This window comes from Limanda limanda, chromosome 17, assembly GCF_963576545.1.
Source record: "Limanda limanda chromosome 17, fLimLim1.1, whole genome shotgun sequence".
In the NCBI taxonomy this organism is placed as follows: domain Eukaryota; kingdom Metazoa; phylum Chordata; class Actinopteri; order Pleuronectiformes; family Pleuronectidae; genus Limanda; species Limanda limanda.
Genome location: NC_083652.1, coordinates 4,283,572 through 4,305,706, shown reverse-complemented (window position 1 = coordinate 4,305,706; position 22,135 = coordinate 4,283,572). Strand labels below are relative to the sequence as shown.

At 41.0% G+C, this 22,135-nt stretch overlaps 1 protein-coding gene across 1 annotated transcript; it reads left to right on the top strand.

Annotated features, from left to right (window-relative positions):
- The first annotated feature begins 1,381 nt into the window (after positions 1–1,381).
- LOC133023241 (ras-related protein Rab-40C) lies at positions 1,382–20,801 on the top strand. Its single transcript, XM_061090217.1, has 6 exons — positions 1,382–2,687; positions 10,415–10,475; positions 12,691–12,751; positions 12,902–12,979; positions 15,610–15,832; positions 16,719–20,801. The coding sequence occupies exons 1-6, from the start codon at positions 2,546–2,548 to the stop codon at positions 16,991–16,993; spliced, it is 840 nt and encodes a 279-aa protein (XP_060946200.1). The 5' UTR covers positions 1,382–2,545; the 3' UTR covers positions 16,994–20,801.
- The last annotated feature ends 1,334 nt before the right edge of the window (positions 20,802–22,135 follow it).

The following is a 22,135-nucleotide window of genomic DNA, read 5'->3' as shown; positions in this document are numbered from 1 at the left end:
GACTGCCCCCCCACCCTTCCTCTATTTCTTTTTACTTTGACTGAGCATCAAACAAAACGTCGAAATAGAGCGATTCTGACACAAGAAGGTGGCAGGATCTTACACAGTGATCTGTCTGCGCCTCAGCAAACTACAAGAGTGCGTCTGAAGAAAGGACAAGCACCATTAACTGCCTAACTACCTCTGAGCCAATCACGCGGTCCCTCTCTGCTGGGAGGAGACTGTGGATGTCAGGTATTTCTGTCGCAGTTAGAAAGGCAGAGCTGGATCCCGACCGACGGATACAGATACTGATATTAATTGGGAAACTCAGTTTGCATTATTCTTCTTATTTTACAGGGTGCAGCAAGTTTTCTCAAACATGTTTGAGAAAGAGGAAGATCCAGGAACTTTTCGGTTTCACTCATTTTCTTAATGAAACAAATCTGCCATTAGCACAGAATAAAATAGAACTTTAATGTCTGCTAGCATAATTTTTCAACCGTCGACATGTAAACATTTGAAAGAGCAATTGATGATATCAGAGTGTCAGGGAACAATGTAGAATCTGTACCAAGCTTCATTATAATCGATCAGAAAGGTAATTGAATCAAGCAGTGGATGATTAAGAATTTGCCATCCATAGAGTTGGCATGGTCTAAACTTATGATTGGACTTGGAATGAATTACTGTAAAAGAAGGAAAGTGTTTATCTGACGGACTGGAGACATAGGGTGTCGTCCAGTGTCAGCTGGGGTCAGCTCCAGCCCCCCCGCCACCCTCAAAGGATAAGTGGTATAGATAATCGATGGATGGATCGTTTTCCAGAGTTAAAAGTGTCAAACTGAATAAATAAAAGATGAAAAAACTCATGCATAGCTTCACTTCTGGGATAAAGCTCTGACTCTAACCTTTATTTTGCAGACTATCGATCCAAACAGGCCCAATAGCGATATTCACGTGTCCATCAACAGGTGTGAGTCCTGCCAATGTTCCCAGCCCAGTCTCAGCAGAACACACTTGATAGATGCATTAGCTGAATAAATATTGAGATGAATATGTCTGTGTCTTGGACCCTAACCAGTTGTCCCACGATGCTCCCCCAGAACCTTACTCTGACTGGTTATCTTCAGCGCGCAGTGTTTACTTCACTAATCCGTCCGTGCCAGATCATCCTCGGAGACACATGAATCACCTTTGTTTTCTTTCGCCATCTGCGTGTTGTTGACAGCAAACTGTGACGGACGTGTCGCGCCGCCAGTCAAATCCACTGTGCACGTCACAGCGGAATCAGCGTCCAATCGTATCACGCAGGAGGCGGGGTTTGTGTGAGCTGGGCGGGCTCACAGACAGCTGCGTTCAGGGCCGATCAGCGGATCTGTCAGCTGCGGAGTCAGTGTTGTTGCACCGCGGAGCAGAGACGCTCCTGTGATCCGCTACCATGGAGGAAAATGGAGAAACGCACGGACTGAGATCAATGCACACACGCACGCAGGTTCGGACTGGACGTAGAAATGCCACTGGATTGTAAATCTCCCCGCGGAGGATGGGATTTTCTGGACATAACGAAGTGAAGTTACAGGAATCTCTGTCCCGGACTGAAGAAAAGACGAGTGGGCCTGAATCACACAGACGTCGGTTGAAGTTGAGCTAAGACCAGCGCTAGCCAAGTTAGCATTTAGCTTACTGTGAAATACCAAGTGTATAGCTAATGGTTGGGTCGTGTTTCAGCGGGGAACCCACCGCATTGTGCGGCTGCGTGTACCACGAGATACCGTGTCGTCAGAGAAGTACTGCTTTACATGCGGTTGTTTACGTTAGCAGCAGTGATTATAGCGACACTAGCCAGCTAGCTCTGTGACAGTGCTAGCCTGTTGTTCCCTGCTAGGTAAAGCAGAAAGCCCCTGAGAAACAGGAACAAAAGAGAGGATAACACAGGGTCGGTGGTTATTCGTGTACAAGAGGATGTATCTCAGCAGAGACATTTGATCATAAACATTAATTGCCTCCGAGGTTATTATTAATTCTATTTAAGACAATAAGCATGTTTCTCTCTTCAAGAGTCATCCTGTCCGGACAGAGCTCAAGTTAAACATAGATTGTCTCTGCTTTTGACCTTTTAATAGATTTTTAATCTCATTGAGATAAAGGTTTGGCTTTGGTTTCTGGTTATTTAATTTAATTAGCTGTCAGATTTCAACACAGTACTAGTTGTTTATCATTTGTTTTGTTTTTCCAGTGAGTTTGACCAAACCAACCCATTTCTCATCTTAAACTTGAGCAGTAGGAATGTATTGTCCCTCAGAACCGCACTTCTGGCATCCACCTTGTTATTCTGTGGTTTTAGTCTGAAAATTACCCGCTCGCACACAACTTGGAAGACCTGAAGTAAACAAGCAACACAAGAACTGGAAATTGGAGGACCTCCATTCAGCAAATAGTGGTACAACAGACATAATCTTTGTTTTGGATCACAACAGAGGGATAACACACAAGAGGAGGGGTAGCGTAGTCATCCCTGTTGCTCATCTCCAGCCTCCTTTGGGCCTGGTCTCAGATGTGAGACATGGGCAGCCAGGGCAGCCCAGTGAAAAGCTACGACTACCTTCTTAAGTTCCTCCTGGTTGGAGACAGCGATGTTGGAAAAGGAGAGATCCTGGACAGCCTGCAAGACGGATCGGCCGAGTCCCCATATGCTTATAGCAGTGGTGAGTCACCCGTGACCCAGCGAACTAGGCCTGCTGGTTCAGTTTTGCCTGTATGTGATGATGATGATGAGCTTTTCAGATTGAGTCATGCTGGCTCAGTACAAATGTCCTGAACATAGTAGTTGGATTGTACAGCGTTGACCGAGGACAATGCACAATGACCTCTCTTCACTGTCTTTAAAAACACATTCACACGTACTGATTATACTGACCATTCTCATGAGAGTGAGGCAGACAATTGTTGTTGATTACTCACTAACTAAACAATGCTTTTTAGTCTAGGAAACAAAACAATAGGTTTTACACCTACAGCCTGGTTCTACAGACTCTCCTGTATGATGGTGGTTCTATGCTTTCTTTAATCAGCTTCAATCATGTTTAGCGGTAAAAAGCAAACAATGCTGTTAACTCAACTTTAGCAATATGCCTTGGCATTTAGATACATACAAATGTATTTTAGCTTAATGGAGTGTGCTTCTCACCAAATTTACTGCCAGACTCATGAAATGTTTAGATTTTAATGTTACAGATGCTAACTGAATAAGTTCAATAAGTTTCTGTCTAAAGAATGACCTGATTAGAACTTGCTGGTCAAAGGTAACAGTCTAAGTGAACTTACATGTTTATGTTGACAGAAATTGTACTGGCTGAGAAGGCATCCAACTGCAGTTTGGTAATTCAATAAAGTACTGGAATGTGATAAAGCTAATGGCTGCACCGCTGACAGAAAAATAAATTAACGCTTTAAAATGTAACGCGCTTAGGAACGTAGTCAGCTTAAAATTTTAGTTTTGTAATTGGCTTAAACCCACAGAAACTCTACTATGGTCCATAAATAGCACAGGGTTACTCTGTCTTTGCTCAGAGATTTTATAAAAGATTCCTGTGTCACTCTGATGACACTAATAGATTGAGTTTGTTTAGAGACGGTAATGAGGTGAACAGCAGGACAAAAAGAAGAGAGTACAACCATCACATGCATGCAGCCTCATTAGACCCTCGTCTTCCCTGTAAACCACTGATGTGAGAATATCAGATGCCTGGTAACAGCTATGTTGAGATACTCGCTCCTGAAAACTGGCCTCCCGAGTGATGCTGCTGCAGATAATTCCCTGAGAACCTGTTCAGTTTTTCAGATAAAGATTAAGTGTCACCTCCCCTGAGGAATGACAGCAACTGTTCATGAAAAATACATCAGTCAGCAGAGTGACTGCTTTACACCAGCATTACGGTACCTAATGAATCCTGCCTTTTGGCGTTTAGCAGCAGTGTGAAGACCCTCCATCAGGCAACATGTGTAGACATCCCCATTACAGTTTGTTAGCAGCACTGAGAGAGGCAGTTCATTACAAATAAATGGGGATTGGACTGAAAGACACACAATTTACTGTGGTGGAAGTTTGCTCTGGTTGTGAAGGGCTGTAATGTAAGGTTTTATGCTATTAAATGATCATGTTCTTAGAGCCAATAATTCATTATGAAGTCCAAAGCAAATGAACCAGAATCTATTGTAATAAATTATTAAATGTTAAAGTTATTTTTGAAGCCCAAATATGTGAAATTCTCTACTTCCAGCTATTCAAACATGAGAATTTGCTGCTTGATCGAATGTATCGCGTTTCCGTATATAATAAAAACAATGATTAGTTGTATAGATAGTTAAATTATCTGTACACCAAAAAAGCTAACTGTTTTTATATACCCAAACTGCTTTCAGACATCCACTGTAGTCTAGCCATTTTCTCGAAATCTTTCAGAGGGGCTCTATGTGAGAACACAAATGTCTGAGTCAGTTGTTAGCAGATATTTCTGTAACTTTTTCCGGCAAGTAAAATGTCCTGAAAAAGTCTGAGTAAGCCCATTTGACAATATAGCAGGAAAATGTCTGGAACATTCACAGCTCGCGAGTGGGGTGTTGATTATCTTTCTAACAACTGACGAACACTAAACTGAAAGAATAAAAATAACTTGGGATGAGGAAGAGTTGCCATACACATAGAAGACAGAGGCGAAGATGTCAACTCGAAAAGACGAAGACATTTCGAAAGATTTTGTTGATAGGGGCTGATGCTGGTGTTTATGTGCTGTGAAAAAACAGTGCTTTGACAGCAGGATTTATCTGTAACGTCCTACGTCCTGCATGCTCTTTACAGGCTCCACCCATCACCTGAATGTTCTGGACATTTTCCTGTTGTTGTGAATGCATCAGACCATAGGACTGTAGTACGAAGCAAGTTCAACATACCCAGGATATCTTTCCATTATCCAGGTTAACCTAACTAGCGCAGTGGGGCTTAATAGTCACACGGTGTTGATTATCAAATCAGTAAGTCAACCCAGGTTTCTCGCATCTAGATATGAGTGCGTACACAATAAAGGGGCGGTGTTTACTGCAAATGACCAATAGTCGACATGGAAAAGTGTACCGGCAGCAGACCTGCTTATTTCACGAACGAGGCGCCAACTATTGTATTAGAAAAATACAAGGAGTACAAACACATTGTCCAGGCTAAAAGAAACACAGTTACAGTTGCTTGTTGATTGTGTGAATGCACAAGGCAATGCTTTTATAGTCAGTCCAATCATTAGGGCAAGAGTAGATCTGACTATAATTTTGTTTCCTTAATGTTTGTTTCATTAATGCATTAATCACGTGTATTCTCATTGTTTGTATGACATTATTATTATTCTTTCAGGTGCAACCCTGGTGGGCTCAAGCACATTTGGAGCAAATAGAAAATAAATATCATATATCGTCGACAGTAGTCTAGTAACTCCCACAAGCAAAGAAACTTAGGGCAATGCATTCAGTCTGTGTTACTGTGAGTGCCTCGTTTAACTATATATCGTAAAGAATGGTTTGCAGCCTTAAACTATAATTGCACACCGCTGTACAGCCCTATTTAATATAAAGGCTACATTGTTCAAAATTCACCTGAGTAGTTTCTATAAGAGGAAGTTGTTCTTAATGATACGAGTTGAAAGCTTCATTAATGCATCCAAACGAGCTTCCCACTGAGATGTTTATACAGAGAGAAGCTCTGTAGTGATTCTCCCCCCTCTTGCAAGGAGACGTTAACATGGCGATTCTTGTTAGGTCATAAATATTTTAACAGGAGAAGATCCGGCCACAATAACTGGTTTTGATTGGACGATATTGTCCTCAGGCTGTGATCTCTCTCCCTATCTGACTGTTGGAGAGATCGATCTGTCCGATTGTCTGTGATCAGTGTAATGTGTTATCAGTTATTACTAATGGACCATACACTGTCTTTCTCCTAAAGATATCTGTGTTACAACAGGATGTTGTTGTTATGTGTGTGACCTTGTTGAGTTGACATTTTGGATAGTTCTGTAAAGATTCCGACCGATATCATTTCATTAGATAGTAAAACATTTCTGATACCAATCAGTCGATATATGCATCTAAAAAAATTGCCAATAATCCTTAAGATGTCCTTGTCAAACCCATATGACAAAGAAATTAAATTGTGGTTTCATATTTTACAGTTTAAGCATGAAATGTTTTTGGAAATAACTAAATAAAATATTTAGAATTTGAATTATCTTGAACACTAATAGACATCTTTTCTGCATTGTGTATTCTAAAAAATATCATACCAGCAAACATAAACGCTGATACTGATATGTCTGTGAAAGTATTATTGGCAGATTTTTATCGCCCAAACTCTGCAGATAATCCAGACACTCTCACTAGGACATTTGTGCTCACACATGCACCTCTTCTGGAGATAGTGCAAAGAATCTCCTGAGTTCAGTGTCTGAAAGCAGCTTAAGATTGGGAGATAGGATGTGTGTAAAATTTGGTGCAGATCCAAATAAAAATCTGTATCTAATGAATTTGAATGTGGTTTAGTATGCGGACTGCGGCCCTTGGCAAAGTATGCGCTCTACTGAGTGACATTCTTTTTGATTATCAGATTAATTTACTGTTGTTTAACTAATAATTTCAGCATTAGTTGTATCCCCAGTGATTATTTGACACCATCCCTCCTGATAGTTCACATGGCTTTCCGGGGGTATCTCTGTTGGCTTTGGTTTGTCCTCTGTATGAAGCCGTTGTCAGAATATACAACACTCAGGTTCAAGTTGTACCACAATAGGGTTTCGAATCTCACAGACAGTTGATCAAGAGAATTAAAATGCAATACACTTTCAGTTCAGCTGCTGGTCAAGTTTGTTTTATTCAGCTCACACTAACAATGGAATATTCCCCAGGGGTCGACAGGGACGGCGGTCCATTGTTTCTCCATGGCAGTGGTCTGGCTGTTTGATGATGGCATATCCATAGACAGCAATTATTGTTGTACGCAGCTCAGAGATAACATGGGGCTGGTAGAATATATGTGTATATATGGAGGTAAATTCAAAGTAAAAGCTGTTGTTAGCCTTTTGAAAGATGCTCAGACTGAGACACAGACTCTTCAGTGTTACCATAGAGCTTAAACAGAGGTGCAGCCTCACTGCTGTCCAATCACATTTTCTGCTCTTGGCTCACTGTTTCTCCCTTTTCTTTTCTTCCCTGTTTCCATTTCTGCCTTCACAACCTGCACATGTGATTTACACCCTGGGGATGTTTCATATTCAGTGGTTACAACACACATTTACATTAGCCTTTTCTATTCTGGGTCTTGCTCTAATATTCCTACATGATACAGTCACGCATTGCACAGTTTAATGAGACTGCTCTATATTAGACTAAATTGTTTTATTTAGCTCAGTTTAAAGCTATTTTTCCAGCCACAGACTGCAATCATTTTTTCCAGGATTTCAGTTTCAGTTTATTGCTTTAAGATCTGCGTCTTTATTATCCCCAATGTGGGAAAATTTGCTGTGTAACAGATGCAAATGGGATAGTAAAAATAGAATCATCAGTAAAAGAAATAAAGTGAAAATACAATATAAATACAAGGAAATATAACATAGAAATAATAAATATAATGTAAACAGATTATAAATAATGTTACAGTATTATTATTATTAGTATCACTGTATATATATAACATTACAGTGCACAGATGGAACATTTACATTGTGCAGCTATATCAGTTAAAACCTGAGTTGGACATTTTGATTGCATTCCACTTTTGAACATAATTTGTTTTTACATTACAGCTTCACACAAATTATATTCTAATGTTGTAATACTTTTGCTTACTGATGGAGCTGTCCCTTTATTAGATCTGTCTAAATCCCACCTCTCTGGGTAGTTTTACAATAGAAAATATCTTTTTGCTAAATTAACCAATTGCAGAAACACCTGGATAAACAGTTTCTCAATATCTCAGACTTACGCTGCTTTGTGCTGTTGAATCAGTGCCTCTCCGACAGTCTAAACATACAAGCATAACATAGCGTTGAGAGAGAGCAAACAACGTCAGCCCCGCAGAATAGAAGCAGCAGATTTCAGCTATGACATGAGAGCAGCTATTGATTATCTATTGATAAGTGAGCCCTGGCAACAAGAAGGAAGGAAGCACTTGCTACGAAGCCCTGCACTCACTCCAATTCAATTAAACCTGCCTGAGCTCAGCACTTCAGCTCTGCTGCAGTTTAATGTTGCCTGGAAAATTCGAAGAAATTGCTAATGCTGTTAGCCAGCAGCCACTGACTCCATGAGGTTGGTGCAATCATGTATGAGTCTGCCTAACTGTTTCCAGTTAATAAAGTATATATCCAGTCGGTCATTGGTGTTTGAGCGAGAGTTTTTTGAGCCTTTTAGGGCAATAGAAGCTGAAATAATAAGTTGAATTATCATTCCACGCTGACCAATCTTTTCTCTGAAAATATTTCTCAATTTCTTTACAATTAAAAACAAAAACATTATATCAGTCCTCTGTCAGGTCTCCTGGCTTCAGTTTAAAATAGTCAATGGGAAGAATGATAATTCAATCTTTAGCTTCAGACCTGTGATCTTTTTATGTAGTGTGGGGCGTCCTGGTAACCATTTGTTAGGAGACATACCACATGGACATACTGTCCAGGCCCTGAGCAGCAGGTAATATTTTAAGATTGAAAAAAAAATTGAAACAACATGTAAACTAAGACATCATCCGGGATTGAACCGACACCAGGTCACAACGTCAACTTTGGATTCATCCTGGAGAATGTTCAACTGCTTCATATAGATTTACTTTTTCATATGAAAAAGTTATAAACCTTAGTCAATAATACACACAGTAATTGTGCTCTGACATCTGCAGTAAAACATATAGATTCTAAATATTTCTAAATGTAGAAATATGAACCACTCCATAAATTACTTGAACAATGAACCTTTCTTAGTTTTTGAGATATTAAAATTTTTCCGCTCTGCTCCCACCACTCCCTGGAGCCACTGTGCATTATCAACAGATTTTTCACCACATCATGATACATGACCTCATCACGAGCACACAAAATAATGAGGTAGAAGACTTGTGGAAAAAGAATGAATGTTCAAACTACTATGGTTTTTATTTTTATAGAGTGATTTTAAATGGACCTTACAAGCAAAGAAATATTTAGGGGCTTAATATACAGTCAATTTCAGATAATAATTCTGTCGCTTATTATGCAAACATAACTTTTAGGTTGCATTTAAAACCCTTATGGTATGAATTTTTACCCAGTAATATACATTTTGGTGTGTAACCTGTGCATCATTTTAACTTGTGTCATACAAGTGATTTTGGTTCCTGTCTCTCTCCTCCTTGGCCAACTTATAAGCTGTTTTCAGTCCAGAACTCCAGAGGTTGTAGGCCGAATTGGGTCCGGACTTTCTCCGGAGGTTGCCTTTCACACATGAACAATGCAGCAGAAGATTCTCTGCTCAGGCACAATACAATACAGAACTATCTGGAGCTTTCAGGTGAGGGGTGGGCGCAACAGGCAGAGGCAGGACTTATTGTATTAATTCCACTGTGTGTTTGTTTACATCACCGGCATTGGCTACCATCACCAAAAGCTCTCTCGACATCTTCATCTGCACCTTCTACGTGTTTGGCACCGCTTTGTCATCCTGAGATATTTGTATTCCTTTTTTGGGAATATGTCTAGAAAAGCTAGACATTTGCGTTCACAGCCTCTCAGGAGAAAGTCCTGAGGTGTATGTCTGAAAGCAGCTTCAGTAAAAGTGAACATGAGAGGAACATGTTCAGGAGTGCAGCTGCAGAGCGACAGGTTAAGCTGTCCGACAGGTTTTTCAGATAGGACATAAACGGAAAAATGAGTAAGTACCTGAGGCTGTAAACCGGCATCCTGAAACTTCCTCAGTACATATGGTTCTTGGTCCGTGTGACGCTTATTATAAACTACGTCATGACTTTCTTTGATATTTCCGAGGGGGAGGATGTAGCGGATGAACAGGAGAAGACCAAGCACAGAAATCGGTCTGCTCTTAAAATATTGCTTAATTTGCTGTGTTGAACAATATCCATCAACAAATACAAAAATTACCTTTATGACTGAATGGGAAAGGGCTGGACCTAGTAGTTAACTTTGGTAAAAAAATAAGTCAACAAGAGATTTACAATAGGAACTATAACAAGAGAGATAAAGCTCAAAGACTTACACTTTAAATGTGAAAGCTGTTGTGGGTTAGAAGAAGATTAACCATTTTGTCGAGCAGCAGCTTGTGTCTCACTGCAGTATTATAACCATGATCGATGTTGACCCTCCTGATGCATCTATCTGTCTAATGCCCTTCTCTCTCGCCCTCTCTCCAGGTATCGACTATAAAACCACCACCATTCTCCTGGATGGGAGAAGAGTGAAGCTTGAGCTCTGGTAAGCAACAGTCACCACCGAACAAATAACCCGTCATGTCTGTACAATAGTAGAGAGTAGTGACTGCTGCTCTCTCTCTAGCGTCTACTCTCAGAGCGTTTTCACACCTGTAAGGCGGAACCAAGCGTCATGTCCATGTTACATTGTTTACATATGATCTGGTTAGTTTTAGTTTCACACTGTGATATAGTGAGAGCCCCAAAGAATTGTATGCCATACATGCGTCCTATCATCATCACCTATGTGGGCTGCATCTACCTATACTTGACATTAATTGGTTTGAAGACGGGTGTGTGTCTGATGTTGTCAGTCATGCAGTTAGTAGTCCTCCTGTTTCAATGGAGAAATTGAATAAACTGTTTCATTTGGTTGCCACTGTGATATCATTATGGTTTTTCTACCATCATCATGAACTTCAGGTGCAGTTCTCCACACTAGTTCAAAAAGGTCCCTTCATTGTGCAAACATTATACCGTTGAGGCAAAGACTGCAAGCCGTCCTGCAAGCTGCTTCCGCTTCTTTGTCTTCTTCTATTGTCTAATTCTGTCTCAACTTCCTGCAATAGGTCAGAAAGTCTGAACTATCTAAAAAAGGGTTTTCTCACTGCAAATGAGGCGAAACATAGTTTAGTTTGATCCAGACCAAGACCACCTATTTTGGTGGGACTCATTTATGGTCTGTTGGACCGTCGCCCGAGGCACCTTTCACACCTGTTATTTTACTTCAGACTAAACTGTCAAGTCTGAAGGTGCAGACTAAACAAGTTAGGTGGGAAATGTTCCTTTTATTCCTCCTCAGTACAGCACCATACTAAACCTTCTTGGCATTAATTGTTTTTGTTCGTTTTTTCAGCCAAAATAGTTAAAAATGACTTAACTCGGTTGCATTTTGTGGTTCCAAACTACTAAATACTTTTCTCTGCATCATCCACAAAAGGAGTCTGACTTTCCACATAATTGTGGTTACTGACAAATGTGTGTAGCAATCTGCACCGAACCCTAACCCTAACACAGAGCAATTTGAACATGTCTAAAACTATTTACTTACACTGAATGTAAAAAATAGCATTTTAAAGCACATTTGATCCATAAAGCATAAAAATGTATTCTGTCAGGGATTACATAATGAAGTTTTAATGTTGTAAAGCACCCAGCTTAACCTAACATTGAAATACTGAAAAGATTTTACTGCCAGTGGGTGAAAATCTTGGCGCACTGCATATTGTACACACCTTACAAATAATTTTGGATCCGTAGAGATGCAGCAGATGTGTGTAATCGTTAGTTCAGACTCTACAGTGCTAGGCGAGACCTGTTTGGTGGAAGTAGGCCAAGGAATTCAGCTCCTCGGGGGAGAACCAACGCCTCTTCGTCCCCCGGAGAGGATAGTTCAGAAGCAGCCCTGTGATGCAGAAGCGTCTTTGTTTTTGCTGCATCAGTCTTTTCTCCTCTCCTCAATGTGTGTGTTATTTTACTGTTTATTATCTACAGTCTTCTTTTAATCTCACTCACACTCTATCCCTTCTTCTTGTTCTGCACCTTACATCCTTTCCATTTCTGTCTCATGACTCCTCTCAGTCTGTCCGAGGAGGCAAACGAGAAACTCAGCCCAAACTGAACCCACTACGACTACATTACATAGAGAAATGGGACAACACTTCCCCTTTTAAGGCCATACACAAAACAAAGCGGTACGGCCAAGTGGTTGGGCTAAGGGGTGAATTGGGACAGGGCATAGGTCACTGATTGGTCAGGCTCACATGTAGTCTGGCGATGTTTGCTTTACAATGCTGAGAGTAGAGTTTTATAAGTAATCATGTGCAAGACATTAAATCTGTGAGTTTATAAAGTGGAAGTAACACTGTCCACCAACTTCTCTACATTTACTTGCTATAATTTTAAGATTAGAACTGCTGTGTCACATGTTTCCAATTATCTGAAAATCTTTATATGTTTGTTTTTTAAACATACCCACATGAATGCACAACAAGGATACTGGTCATGAATATGAATGACATGTTTTCACATCAACACTGGCCTTGTGGTGCTGAGTTGTTAATGCTCCTGTGAGTCAACACATTTGGGTTTGATTACTGATGAAAACAGACTGTGATTTTTTTCAAGCTTTAGAGTAAAAAAAGGCTTACATTTTAAATGTAATTTCCTGCTTACTTAACAGATGTGAATTGACTGGAATTCTTTCTTTGTATCTTCAGGGACACCTCAGGACAGGGGAGGTTCTGCACCATTTTTCGCTCTTATTCCCGCGGGGCTCAGGTGAGAGAACACAAATACACTCTGTTCGACCTGAACCTATGGTCCACTCTTTGGTCAAAGAGACAATACAAGGGTTATTTGTAGACAATATTGATCAAAAATCCTTCAGGAAAAGGCTGATCCACTTACCTTTTGTCTCTATGTCTTTAGGGGATCCTGCTGGTGTATGACATTACCAACCGGTGGTCATTTGATGGCATCGACAGGTGGATCAGAGAGATTGATGAGGTAGGTGGATGGATGCCTTTGGTTACAGGGTCGTGGTGTCTTCAGTTGAGGAGCCCCCACCATCTTTTTTTCTCTCATGTTGCCAGATCTTTATATGAGTCGCAAGACTTATGGGGTTAAAGCTCCATGCATCCACAGGAAAGGCCATAAAAGACCTATGTTGGGATTTTATGAATTGATATTAAATCATTCAGATCATTAAACTCAGCCCGAGGGGCAAGGTAGATTTATGGTAGAGACATGGATATAATACCTCATAATATTATAGTACTATAAGGGTTATAATGCATTTATGAGGTGAAAGCCTATACTGTAAATAAAGATTGAAGATGCAACGCCACTAAAATGAATCTCAAATATCTCAGATACTGGCTCTGCCATCTTGTACTTTTGACATCACTTGGAGTCTGTTCATTAGTCATCGTGTTGTGGAGCCGCAGAATCAATGTTCACCCCATACACATGCTCGAACAATCGCTAGTCAGTCTTCTCTGTCAATAATGATGTCTCAATTTGTCTTGATATCAGGGTTATCAAATAATAACTAATTAAAACCAAACTTATCAGTAACATGAAAGCTTGGAGATTCATCATTGTTATAAGACCGACCTAATGACAGAATGCAACTTTGAGAAAATAAACATTTCTGGAGTTATGACCTACATTACAGTTTGTCCATCTTCATTTACAGTCTGTGCAAGACCATTAGGCCAGATATACACCTGACAGTATAGAAATTCCGGATTAGCATGATGTAAACTAAACATGATGTAAACCATAAACATAGTGACATTTTGTTCATTCTGAGGTCACAGCAGAAAAAGATTCAGATCCATCGTGGATGGTCTGTAAGGCCCTTAAACCGAGCACGGCGTGACAATGGCGAGTACATTTCTCTCATCCTGGCAATGCAAGAAATTGATGATGAAAAACACCACCAGTGTTTTCGAATGTCGGCCAGGATGTTTGATGATTTTCTTCGCCGGATTAGCCCGCTGACAATACACCACTTGTTCCCTAATATAACTACTACACTGCCCCTAAAGGTCAATCGCATGTTGCATCTGGCGAACGCATAGTTTTAATTTCTGAGGACGTTCACATTTGAGGCTACGAATGGACGCAGGGTACGCAAGGCAGCCATCATGTATGCGTAATAAACAGCAAGTATATCTACAAATTCATTCATACATGCATTTTGTGCATGTATGAATTCATTTGTCTTGAGTATTGATTCGGCTTGATTCTGCAACAATCAGACTGGGTCTTACAATCCAGCAGAGGTCACTGAAATATAATTGTATCATATTTTCAAACTTGAGCAATTATAAAATGCGCTGAGTTGATACACGATCGATAGATGTAACTGGAGACAAACTCTGTGTGTGTGTGCGTGCGTGTGTGTGTGTGTGTGCTGCTGGCAACATATCCTTCCTGCTGACTTAGAAACAAAGAGGATATCCACTCTGTGTGTTTTGGAGGGGTTATTTTTGTCCTGTGGAATGTATGTTTCAGTTCAGCCTTTCCTGCTCCACCTTCGACCACCTTCTCTTTGGGTTATTACTTGTTTAATGCTTACAAAAATAAATGTTTACATGTTATAATGTTCAATGTACGTCTTTACTGCAGCCTTCAATTGTCAGTCTTCACACTTACTCTCCCTGGCTTTGTTACAGCCAGACTAATAGCTAAATGAGCATTATGCAAATTAGGTACATTGTTATGTCACATAACATCATATTTTATTTTATAAGTGTTGCTTTAACTCCAGTGATCTTACTGGTCACCAAGAAGCGCCAATCCTGACATTTATAGAAACGCCCCCCAGTGTTTTGCTGCTGCTGCTGCTGCTTCTTCCTTTCCAATGCCACAGCTGCTGCTGCTGTTTCCTTTGTGAGTGTAAAGCAGCGTGAAAAGACAACAGGGAGGAAACTGTGAGGAGAGAGACTGAAGAGGAGGGAAGCAGGAGAGGAGGCTGGCCTCTCGCTGCCATCATGATTCATTGGGTTTGTCAGAGCAGATGAGGATGAGATCTGAGCTGAAGTGGCAGAGGAAAATGCACACTGCTACCTCGAGGTTGTTTAAATTAATAACAAGCCTCCTGCTGGTCACTTTGTGTGAACATAACATCCCTCTGATCCTTTGTCTGACACTTTTGAATGGAAACTGCAAATACTGCATGTCTGAGAGTTTTCTACTGTTATCAAAGTATGACAGCTTTCCCAGTCAACACCAGCATGCTGCTCTGACATCAACAGTATTTCTCTTTTCATGCCTTTTTGTCAAGAACAGCCAGAAAAATGTGTCCAGTTCAGTATAAATATATATGTGTGCGCGTGTGTGTGTGTTTGTGTCTTCAGTTCAGAATTTTTTTTTATTTCACTTGATACTTTTATTGCTTAAAAACTGGATATTTTCTACATTAGACCCTCGTCTTTGGTTGTATTTGTTTCAAGGTGGCGGCCAGTTCAAAGATTGTTTGAAAAAAACGTAATTCACAAACAAAATTTAAAACAAATTGATTGTAAATGTTCTATTGATTCAATGAATTACTTATCTTTTATTTATATTTATTTATCAAAATATCTGGGTAGCTCTGACCTTTGTATTTTGTCTTTTTTTCCTCCCAGCATGCACCAGGCGTGCCTCGAATCCTCGTAGGCAACCGGCTACATCTGGCCTTCAAACGGCAAGTTCCCACTGAGCAGGCCAGGGCATATGCCGAGAAGAACGGCATGACGTTCTTCGAGGTGAGCCCTCTGTGCAACTTCAACGTCATCGAGTCCTTCACAGAGCTGTCTCGTATCGTCCTGATGAGGCATGGCATGGAGAAGTTCTGGAGGCCCAACAGAGGTGAGAGGATGGGGGTGCTGCGGGTGTGAAACTAGATAATGTGAAAATCTGTGTTGATTAATGGGAGCTTAGCAACATTAATAATGTTGAAAAGCACCTGTATGTTGGATTTTTAAAGACACGTAAACGTGGAGTGTTGGGTTCATTAGAGTACATACCTACTCCAAGGCCCACCAAATTTCACACACATACCGAAATCAGTCCCCTAAACATGAATTATTCTTAAAAAAAACTCACAATGCTAAAGAAAGTGAAAAAAAACCTGCTCCAGATCTGCACCAAAACGTGATGGGTTCTTCCTTTACCTATACAGCATCCTTTCACCAGGTTTTGTGGAAATCCTTTCTTCTATTTTTGTGTAACAAACAGGTTGGAAAACAACCTCCTCAGTGGAAGTAATTAAGAGTAATCCCCTATTAAGACTCAGTATTAAAGGTTCAGTGTGTAGAAATTACTGACATCTAGTGGAGAAGCTGCACATTGCAGCTGAATACCCATCACCTTACCGTCCTCTTCCAAACATGACAGAGAACCTGTGGTAGCCTTCAGTTGTCATAAAACTCAAAAGGTGTTTAATAAAACGTGGAGGCCTCCGTATTCCCAATGGGAATATAAAGTGTTTAAATATAATGGGCTTATTTTAGGGTAAAGAAAAAAAACTGTACAATTCAGGTAATTACACAGTGGTGAAAACATCAATATGATTATTTGGTATTTAATTTCAGGAAAATAGTTCCCTTTCAATCTAAATCTTACACAGTGAACATGTATATTATGATTTGGCGCTATACAAATATAATTGAATTGAACATTTAAGTATGTCTCCTGTGCTTTATATTATATCAGATTGTCTTTTCAACTCCCCCCTCTTTGCACCTCCCTGCAGTCTTCAGCCTCCAGGACCTCTGCTGCCGAGCCATCGTGTCATGCACCCCAGTCCACCTCATCGACAAGCTCCCGCTGCCTGTTGCCATTAAGTCCCACCTCAAATCCTTCTCCATGGCCAATGGCATGAACGCCGTCATGATGCATGGACGCTCTTACTCTCTGGCCAACCCAGCCGGCGGCTCTAAAGGCAACAGCCTGAAGCGCTCCAAGTCCATCCGTCCACCGCAGAGCCCTCCGCAGAACTGCACCCGCAACAACTGTAAAATCTCCTAATTCACAGCTTCACCGAGGGTCTGTGAAAAAGGCGATGAATGAATGGGATCAGGAGATGGATGTTCACAGTGGTGGCAGTTGGACGGAAAGAGCACAACCCTGAACATGAAGGGCAGAAGAGCAGCAATTATGCATAAAGGGATGAATGATCGCCACCTCCCACCTTCATGAGTTGAAGTAATTTCCAGGTAGAGAAGCTGGAATGATTCCTCAGGATATCAGAGGAGAACGACTACAAACTTACTGGTCTCTGCTGACCTGATTCTCACTTTATCCAAATCACAAAAAGAGAGAAAAGACTCCAGATCCACTCCCACCTGCTTGAGTGTTAACTTCATGTACAGAAATCCCTCACCAACTCTGGTTTAGTTACTGTACATGATGCACGCCACTTGCCATGTCTCTGTATCACAGACGTCACCTGGAGATTAACTCCTCACCTTATTCTTGCACATTTATTTCTTGCCTCTGTCTGTCTGGTTATACTTCCACCTTTTTCTATCCACAACTCTGTTAATTTGCTGTATTATTGACCAATAAGCTAACGATCCAGACACTAGTAACCAGTTCCTTATCAGTCCACTCCTGATTGAACCATAGACTGTTAATAGAAATGGACGTAGACTCCAGTTCCATAGAGTGAAGCCAATGGTTAAGTGCCTGAAACCCGTATTCTCTTAAATGACCAGGAGAGGGACACAAAGATGTCAATTTCTATAGAAGTCTAAGTCTAAGACTTCTCATTTAGTTAATTATATCAGTAAAGTAGGATGATTTGTCTCAACCTTTTGTTTCTAGTCTTCAACACAGCATGATGTTTTTTTTGTAAATTACGGTCCCATTTAGAGTCAAATAGTACCGTCCAATGGGTGCAGGCCGCAGGTGCTGCTGGGCGTGTAGTGTCCGCAAGCTCTGTCAGGCTCCACCCCCCAACTCCTCTAAATATGGTCACCTCTGCTTTCGAAAACCAAATTTGCCAAACTAGGTGCTTCAAAATGGCAGCTCACAAACCGACGACAAAAGTGAAGCCACATCATCTTGATCGCCCCCTGGTGGCATGCTGTAGCATAGGCCATACCTAAACAGACGTCACGATTGACAGCTTACTATGACTCAAGATTGGTCGAGCCTCTGTATTGGAGCAGCTCCCCCCCACGATCATTGACTCTAAATGCCTCAAAAGGGCAAAATGGCAGCGAGATATTCAAGATATTTGGCTTCATTTCTGAATAGTGGGAGGAAGTGGAGACATGTCGTCCATCTTTATTTCCAGTCTATGGTCTGAATGCTCACTGTGCTTTGGAGTTTAAAACGTTTTGTGTGATCTATAACACTTGCTGAAGTGAAATCTTGGCAACAAGTTGAGTGACCGCTCCCGTCTGGTGTTGAAGCTGAGGTCGTCAGACAAACGCAACAATACCTGAAGCAGGTCTCAGGTCCAGATGTGTTCGCATGTGACTTCAGGCTACCTTTACCTGCCAGAGCTTTTGGGTCAGTTTTAAACAAAAGTGTAAGATTGGATCGATTCCACAAACACAACACATGTATTTTTAATGAGTGCAGCAGATTTTTGGGTTGTGGTTTACACAGTCTACTTCCATTGGGGATTCACTGATGCTTGTTGCTGTAGAAACCACTGCATTTAAAAAACGAGTGGCCTATTTAATGTCGCTACATCTTTTATGAATCTCATCTCTTAACTTGATGCCAATTGAACAGAATTCCACAAGGGACAAACAAAACAGGGTAAAGAGGAAATATTACTTTTTCTTATTGTTGAAGAATCATGAAATTACCAAAACCATCATGTGTGTGTTAGTTTGTCTCTCAACTTCCCTCCTGAGCTCAGAGCCCTTGGTTCCCGTCTCAAAACTTAAATCTTTAAAACACCTCACAAACATATAACTTGACTTGTCCGTCTTGTTTGGATCTTTTTTGCTTCAGGCCCATTTTTCCTTTGAGACCAACTCCACTGCTCTTTTTAGGGAGCTGTTTTGATGTTTTGTGTTTGGGCTGAGAGCTTCTAACAGCTAACAGATGAGATGGAGTGGGCACTTTTACATCTGCGTCACGCAGCCCAGCCGTCTTCCTCGCTCTCGCTCTTTCTCTCTCTAGCTCCTGCTCTCTCTCTCCTGCTATTTGTGTTTCAAAAAACATGTACACACACGTACACAAATACACTCAACTCATCACGATTCTTATAAATGATTGAGTGTGCTTAGTTATATAATCATTATAATATTAGGACATAGTTAACAAGAGCTGAAACTCTTATTGAAATAAATTTCTTCAGTCAGTCAGAATACATTTTACGGAAAAATCCAGCACATGTTGTTGTGTCTGTCTCTGCTCTTCTTTTCTGTTTAACAGATTTTAAAATCTCATCATATTTATAAGAAACCGTGAACCTACTTTCACGTTTGTATCCAAGATGGTTTCTGCACAGTGGCAGGATGTGGGTACACGTCGTCCATCTTTTATTTTTACAATCGGTGGTTTCAGCTCATACATCAGTGTGTGGTTGGTTTTTGTTTCCATGACAGTGACCAGTGGATCCTCGTTACATTAAGCGTACCTAAATGCAATTGATCAGAAATGGTGTCGATAGCCAATGAATAATTATTTGTTGAACAATCTTCAGTTTCACCTTCTTGAACGAGAGGATTTTCATCTTTTCTTCTATTTCGTCTTCCATGATCAAACTGCCGCGTTGTGTTGAAATGAGCTCGAACACGTGAACTCTTCAGAGTCGTCAGCTTTTGAACCATCACACTGCTGCGTCTGGATTTCCCATGAGACCGACTGCTGCACGTCTTTCCCTCTGATCCACTCCACTGCCTCCACACTCTGCCCCATGATTCATGCCTGCTGAATAATAGATGCTTTTCATAGATCTCTGTAGGCTTTCATTAGCACCCCACCCCCCACTGCTCCAGCTCTCCTCGCTACTATTTCATCCTCCTTATGGGAAGATGCTCTGCTCACTCCGGTTTGTTCGTGGTTCTTCTCAGCATCTGTTTACTGTCATTTTCCCGTCCCAACAATAAAAAGAGCTGGATCAGGTTCTCAGTTCTAACCTGTTTATTGACACTGCCCTCCCCAGCTCAGGCTCAGTGTCTGTTCATTTTCAGTGTGTAGTGTTGGTGGACTCTCAATCTGCTGCTGTGTATCTCTCGATTAAAGGATAAAACAGCCAACACACACGTTGTGTTAACAGGTTCTTCCTCACCAGCATTTTAAGAAAAATTCTGTTAAATGAGCCGAGTCGTGCTTGTTGCCAAGATTTCCCACTCTGACGAACAGGAGAAGCCACTGATCATTGTTGCTGCTGCCTCACAGAGCATGTTAACCATCAATGGGTGTGATGATGTTGTGTAGTTCAACCAGTTTCTTTCTCTGTGACGACACAACCGTTGCTTCCACGTCTTCTTTTGCTCTCATGTGGACTTCCTCAGTGTTGTCATCATATCTTCTGATATAAGCTGAGTTTGCTCCTTTTTGTTTTTTTTGGAAATGATGGAAATGTTTGCAGAGGATGATGGGAGATTGATTTTTCCTCTGGTGGGCATTTTTGTGTAAAGGAGCACTGTTTTTATGATGACAAACACATGTAAAACACTATTCTTGTTTTTGGCTAAAGCTGCTGAGTAATCTGAAGTGTTTGCGTGTGTGTTTGTGTGAGAGAGTGAGAGAGAGACAGTTTCTTCACACACTAACCTGAACGTTTTTCCTTTTTTTAAATTATTGATTGTACAGTTTCAAGGCGATGGTATGAAGAGACTTTTTCACAATAAAACTATTGAATGTTGGAGTCAAAATGTCTGCTGATTATTTTTATGTTACAGATTTTTTTTGTGATTGTATAAATACAAATTGAAGAGCAATACATACAATCCACATAAGTACAAATCAAAGAAAGAAATATGTAAAATATGAATATTTCACAACATACAAGCTCAACATCACCGTCTTAATATCTGCTGCACGGTTTTACAAAAAGTATGAATGAACCTCTGCCTGTGATTTCTGTTATTTTTCATACAGTTAAATAACAGTTTAAAATTTGTCCTTGCTATTAAGGACTTATGAGGGATGTGACACACACACGCCACATCCCTCATCGAGACACAATTAGAGTGAAAGATTAAACATGACTAATTGTTTTTACTCATGCTTGCCCAGTCATTACATGACTAGTTTGTGTGTTGCGGTTTCTGGCCTCTGAAAAGAACAAAAGATTCAGTAAGTAAAAGTGCCTGATGACAATGTTTTGGTCTCTGTGGGGCAGAAGGCACTTGCTGAAACTCGCTGTTGCACCACAGGTTGTAGCAGAGAGCAGCATGAGCTTCTGGCTGAAAGGGATTGAGCCCCTAGCTGATGTCATCCTGATCGTGGGCTGTGGAGACATGGAGGACGTGGCCATCTGTGACCATGATGCAAACCTCACTGCTTTGATGGACAGGTGCAGAGAAGTGGGGCTGAGCCTGAAGGAGCTGCAGTTGAGAGTAAGAGAGGTTTGTCTTCAAGGCCATGTCCTTTCTGCAGAGGGCCTCAAAGACGACCAAGACGAGGTCAGAGAGTTCGTGGACACATCCAACCACCAACGCAGAAAATCTGCAATAGTCACACATTCATCAGAGCCACTGCCCAGCCTCAGAGAACACTGGACACACCATACAGACATGAAATGATCCATAGCCTTCAGCACGAGCAGTGTGACACCGCAGTAAATCAGCTGATGGATGACCTGAATGTCACCTGTAAGGAGGCTGTAATATAAGGTGGACACCCCCATAGCCATCAAAGAGTAATGGGCCATCAGAGATGAAATGAGTGAGCGGGATGCTCTTCAGGGGTCAAAGGGTCATCATTCCCAGGACCTTGAGGCCAGCAATGATGCGATGAATTCAACATAGCCCCGTGGGGGGAGAGGCTTTCCACATGCAGTATGATGTAGGATGACAGCCGACACGTCAGGATTTGTGTTTGCAACAGTAATTGTGCCAAAAAAACCTTTAGCAATAGGCATGCGTGTAGTACAGCTAATGTAATCGTCTTCATGTATTAATACCAGTCCTGAGTTAAGTAGAACAGCCGATGCTTAAGTCAGAAAGTTCTTTCAGCAGAGGGTTAACAAGTTAG